General features: G+C 42.3%; 1 protein-coding gene across 1 annotated transcript; it reads left to right on the top strand.

Annotated features, from left to right (window-relative positions):
• Window positions 1-3,594: 3,594 nt before the first annotated feature.
• LOC310857182 (hatching enzyme 1.2-like) lies at window positions 3,595-4,416 on the top strand (the record flags this gene model as incomplete). Its single annotated transcript, XM_083762793.1, has 1 exon — window positions 3,595-4,416. One exon carries the CDS (start codon window positions 3,595-3,597, stop codon window positions 4,414-4,416), a length of 822 nt encoding a protein of 273 aa, XP_083618919.1.
• Between the last annotated feature and the right edge of the window lie 2,028 nt (window positions 4,417-6,444).

Here is a 6,444-nt window from a genome sequence, read left to right as displayed (position 1 = left end):
GGGGTGCATAGCTGAAATTGCTGCAGCTCCAAAGTGTTATAGCTGGTATCAAATTGAGTCAATTGACAGTATAAATATTCAACACATTGGTGACAACTGGTGACTCTTGCTCCCCATGCATGTGTGGGTTTTAATGAATTTAAAGAATCAATATTTCATGTTAAAGTATTGCTTTCATGTGTAGCCATGCTATTGCGACAGCGTACAGATGCAAAGTTTATCAAGTAAATAATTTCCCCCTTTGCTACTATTAATTTAGGTTATTTAGGTATTGAATTATATACTCCACTGTTAAGGCCACGCTGAAAGCATTGATGCCCGGCTTCCCTCCCCCGAACAGTGTTTGTATAGAGTAGCTCTGCAAAGCCGGATGCACCCTAGACTTTTTTGATAACAACGAGCTAACCTCTCTCTCCGTTATGAAATGAAAACAAACATACATTACTTGCAATCTGAACTAAAAAGAGCTTACCTATCTGCAGCCACCTCAACTTGGACAGATCATGCTCTGAAAGATGTTGTGATGCATCCACTTGACACCTCCAGTGTGGATAGCTGTTTGTTGTAAACAATGGGCGTCGGTACCTTTGTCCTGAACGTATACTCCGTCTACGTCATACAATGCTGTTGCATGACACCAGCAGATCTACAAGCTACAAGATCTACAAGCTCAGTTGTAGTTAAATGCTTGTAAATGTATTTGGCACAAAAGACCACGGCACATTGATTGATTGATTGATTGATTGAAATATCTATTAACAGTTTGTAGAATTACAGTACAATTCAAGCACAACTCAATACAAATACTGTTAACTGTGAGTGGATGACCCAATAAACTAATAAAGCATTACACTTGTTTACAAGAGGGTCCACCTTGTTCAATTCATCAAAACATTTAGAGATGTACAAATATACACTTCTATGAAGCCAAAGAACAGAACGGGAATTCATCATAAGGGAGGTAAAAAGGGAAAAGAAACATATACAGTGAGGTGAAAAAGGGGTGGGTGGGTCAAGGTATAAATCAGGCTTTACCCGGATAAAATGCTAAGTGGTAAAAAAAAATGCTGCCGTTTTCCTCTGCAGAGTGCGAGGTGTTTGTTCAGAGAATAGGTGAGCCAGCTAAGATTTACTATTCTACTTAAAATTCACTGCATGGTCTCTCCTGTGCCACATCTTACACTTCATATTCACACTCTGCGTTTTCACGCGCACACACACACACACACACACACACACACACACACACACACACACACACACACACACACACACACACACACACACACACACACAGTATAATTAGAGCTATCTGAAGTACACACACACACATACACCTTCAGTATACAATTTCAGTATAACCCAACCCCTCGAAACCTAAGTTCTAAATATGTAATTCCAGCAGCAACCTGAATCCTTTCCCAATAATCCTCTAAAACGCACGCATGCACGTGTACTGTAAACACTGACAGGAGAGCAGGCTTTTCCAGCAGTCAGATACTATACTCAACTAGAAAAATAGCTGTACAGTACCTTTATTAACCCTATAGAATACTAAACATGTGTGATTTTCACTGGGACAATCATTTTTGTAATTTTCATAATGTTGCTGATGTCTGAGGTGGGTGGGTCTTTCAGTACCTGCATGATGCTCAGTGACATCATAGAGGTAGGTTTGTTTCCCTGCCCACATCCCTGCTTTTTCCATAAAGGCAGATGTTCGGGTGAATTTCACCCGTGTTTAGTGATGGATAGAGAAAAATCCCATACGCCCACAGTGGATTATTTTTCTCCACTGAACCATTCTCACATGTCCCAGGAGTGGCTGGACCAAAGGAGATGTTCTCTGCTCCATTATTTGTTTTTGTTAAGAATCTTTTTTAATAATACCCATGTTTTTCCACTGGGAAAATTGGGAAACAAATCTATTTTTCGTTGTTTTGTTGTTGTGAAAGGTCATGATGAAATATTAAAGAAGAGTGCCCATGTATTGCTGCATATGGAATATTTGACATTGTGTGTGTGTGTGTGTGTGTGTGTGTGTGTGTGTGTGTGTGTGTGTGTGTGTGTGTGTGTGTGTGTGTGTGTGTGTGTGTGTGTGTGTGTGTGTGTGTGTGTGTGTGTGCATGTTTATGTTTGTTTGTCTGTCCGTCCGTGCGTGTGTTTACGTAAGTGTGTGTGTGTGTGTGTTTGTCTGTGCGTGCAAGTGTGTGTGTGTGTGTGTGTGTGTGTGTGTTTATGTCTGTGTGTGTGTGTGTGATGTATAGCTGACCTCTGCAGGAGTCATTTGGATTGATGTGCTGTTAAAGCACATGTTTATATGACCTTTGATCCCTACGTCATCTCTGTTATCGTCTCCACTTATCATACTGCTTAGATCTTTAGAGAGGTGAAAGCGTGCGTGAGTGTCTGCCTCAGTGTGCAAATGTATATTGTGTGTGCGTGTGCCCGTGCACGAGAGAGCGAGAGAGAGAAGAGAGAGAGTCCTTAAATGTCCTTAAACGATGTGCAGCCTCTGTAGTGTGAGCTAACTCTAATTAGATGCGGTGGATGAATAGAAATAATTGAAAGCGTGGATTTAATTGTTGATTATGCCTTTGTATCATGTCATATTTGAACTGTGTGAACAAGGTGATTTGGTTCACTGCATGCAAAATGACAAAGCATAGGTGTGTGTGTGTGTGTGTTGGGGGGGGGGGGGTGCTTGTGGAAGTTCATTCATGTGCTATACAAAAGTATATGATATTATGTTGATTATGTTATGAAGTACTCTGGTTGTGATTCAGATGCCACAGTAGGATGGACCTCTGTATTTACCCTATAGTGGGTCCTTATACTAACCTGACTCTGCCAGATTGAAGGAGCTTGCTTCACACTCGTTTCACAAACTACTTCCATCTGGGCTTCACTGGAGGCTGTGCTGTGAACTTGTAAATCAATACCGCCCCCATCTGGAGGAGTCGGGTTACCTTACTACAGGCGATCCGCCAAATCGTAGTGTGATGGGGAACATTAGCCGGAAATAGCAGATCAACAAGCTCATAACGCCTCGCACTGTGGGGTGCTGTGAGCTTGTAGATTGGCTATATCTGCAACACATAATAAATTAACAGTGAGGATTGTACTGTGCATAGTACTTACTGAACTACTTGTCTATCATGGTTTCACTTGTGAATTTAAATGTCTGATACAGAATTATTTGCAGGAGAAGCGTTGTTTTCTATAGATTGGGTTTTATTTTTGAGTACTGTACTGTATGTAACTTACTGTAAACGGCATCTCTCAGTGGGACTTCCTGGTTAAGTAAACTACAAACAAAAACTGTCGTCCCGACCACACCCATGTAGAGATTTTAAACCACTGGGTGAGGTTGTTGTCAGAGATTATCCCTCCCTTACAATGCTTGTTTGCTTCAGTGTGTTTACATTAAGTCGTTGGACAACGGTGGTCCCTGCCCTCTTTGACTGCATAAAACCCCTGAGACTGAGACCATTCTAGTCACTGACCTCTCCAGCCAAGGATCCTCTTCCAGCTTCACCATCTCCAACTTGAAGGAACAACATCTTCATCCAAGGAAGGAACGCCATTTGGACCATGGGTCTGAGTTTCTTCTCTGCCGTCCTGGCTGTAGTGCTGGGTCTCTCTGCAGCACTCAACACCACCCAGGGGACTCCTGGTACAGAAGCGACCATGACACAAGAGCCAAGACATTCAGGCGTTACCTCGAGAATCCTAGAGGTGAACAAAGACATTAGCCACACGTTAAAGGAGGGAGATATTGCTGTTCCAAGGAAGAGGAACGCCATGAGGTGCTTTTCTGATGCTAACTCCTGCAAATGGCCAAAGTCCTTCAATGGGATGGTTGAGGTGCCATACGTCATCAGCAATTACTTCTATGATTCTGAAAAGGCTGCGATCGAGGCAGCTCTGGAAAGCTTTCACATGGACACTTGTATTCAGTTTGTTCCTTACACTGGGCAGACTGATTATCTCAACATTGGGAGTCTCAGAGGGTGCTGGTCTACTCTGGGTAGAAGTGGTGGAAAGCAGGATGTGTCTCTGTCCGTTTATGGCTGTGTTACCCATGGCATCATACAGCATGAACTCCTTCACGCCCTGGGCTTCCAGCATGAACACACCAGGAGCGACAGAGATCAGCACATCAGGATCAACTGGGAGAACATTTCCTCATCCACTGCCTACAACTTCCAGAGTTCCAACACCAACAACCTGGGCACCCCTTATGATTACAGCTCTATCATGCATTATCCGAAGACTGCTTTCAGTAGAGTGTACGGAGCAGAGACCATTACTCCCATCCCAGACCCTTCTGTGCAGATCGGACAGAGGAATTCCATGTCCGACATTGACATCATCAGGATCAACAGGTTTTATGGATGTAGCCTTATGGGTTGAGAAAATAAGCCTGTTATTTCTTAAGAGCCTTCATGAGTGTCAAAATATGATTATTCATAATTGTCATAATCAGTTTGTGAAAATTCCAATGAAAATTTCAATAAAAGTAAGTGGAAAATGTTAATCTGTTCTCTGAAATGATGATTATCTTTTGGGATGAATGAAAACAAAGGTGCATGAGTATTATTTATTTACTATATAAATGAGAGGTGCTACAGATGGGGATCAATTCAAAATCTCAGCCAAAAGAAACGATACGTTCATCAGACTACATAAAATAGACATTTTCTCTTTAAAACGACATGTTGTGGCCTCCTGGTGGCGCTATAATAAGCCAATGGGAAAAGGGTGCCATTGATTGATGATTTGAGGCATTTTGTTCCAAAAATGTGTTTTACAAAAATCCACCTGTTGGTGGCGCTATAACAGGCCAATGTGAAAAGGGTGGGATATATTCCTCAGCCTAGTAGGAACGTCTGTGAAAGATTTCACGTAAATTGCACGCTGCGTTCATCATGATTTGAGGCTTTTTGTTCAAAACGGGGCCAATCCAGTAAACTTTGAAAGCCAATGTTAGCCAATCAGGATGGAATATGAAATATCCGACAGATCTGTCTTGAGCACATGGCTATAGAGATACAAACGATTTGCAGGATTTTTGGACAAAATATGGAGGAGTAATATAAAAAAAATGTGTTTTACAAAAGTCTGCCTCCTGGTGGCACTATAACAGGCCGTTCTGGAAAATGTGGGGCAGAGGTTCATCGTTGGCATCTAGGGAGTGTGTGAGAAAAGTTTGGCATCGACCGGGTTAACGGTGCCAGAGATTAGCTGTACACGGACGGACGGACACACACACACACACACACAGACACGGACACACACACATACGGACATACACACACACGGACATACACACACGTGGACGGAGTGCAAAATATACTCTCTCCCCAAGCCTTCGGCCTGGTGGAGACAATGACCAAAAAAATAAATAAATTGGTCACGTGTGTGCGTTCATGCATGCGCCTCTGTGTGTGCTGTATGTGGTACTCTGTTGGTGTATGAGCAAATTGTGCGTGTGTGCGTGTACTATTATGCCTGGCATGCTTGGTCTTGTTATAGCAGTCCAGAATACAGTACTTAGAGCTGTTTCCAACGTGTCGCTCTCTCTGATGAGTGTTACATCAGTGCCTGTTAACATTGATGATGCTGTCAGAGTTCTTCAGAATTAAGGCGCTAGAATGCCAAGCAGATGTGCAGATTTTACTCTAAAAAGCCCCGCCTTCCATTTCCCCCCAAAACCGGGAGGTGTAATGTTCCACTACCTCGCGCTGTCAAGTCTGATCTCTCTCTAGAAGCGTTAATATGCCAAACGAGATGCTTGGTTAAGTCAGAAATTATAGTAGTTTTAGAGATATGAACTAATATGAGATATATTAATATGAGATATTTGTCGGCCCGTAAAGGCGTAAACAAGGAAGTGAATGGCTGCGTGCATGCACAAAACATGTCCAGGAGTGCTGCACAAAACTTTGCAACGGGAGCTGTCAAAAAATTTATCCTGTTATATCATTAAAACAGACGTGTATACTGTATACATGTGTTTTTAGCATCATACGTAGGTGTTAAACAACATCACTGTTTCATCACGTCAGCCACACAACGGATTTAGGATTATGTTCTTTGCTGACACATCCTAATCACCTGTTGCGTTTCAATCTCTACAGATGCTTAGCACACACCTCAAACATAACGGGCCCAGGAAATTTATGCATTACTTTCATCAATGTTGCCTCAGAGGATTATTGCTTTGTGATGCCTCTCTGGCAGGACTTCATAAGTCAGACGGATAAATGATGAGCCTGGTGAGAATGATGAAAGATAAATAGAGTCTAAAGTCATAGGAGGACATTATTTTTTAAATGCTGGTAAAAAAGGGTACTGTACCTAAAGGATCACTTCACCACTTTTCAACCTATCTCCCTTTTGACTGATACATGTCCATTCAACCTCTAGACGGGCCTGCCC

This window comes from Protomyctophum parallelum, assembly GCF_964188405.1.
Source record: "Protomyctophum parallelum genome assembly, chromosome: 4".
NCBI classification, from domain to species: Eukaryota; Metazoa; Chordata; class Actinopteri; order Myctophiformes; family Myctophidae; genus Protomyctophum; species Protomyctophum parallelum.
The sequence above is the reverse complement of the archived record's forward strand: the minus strand, read 5'-3'. Positions and strand labels throughout refer to the sequence as shown.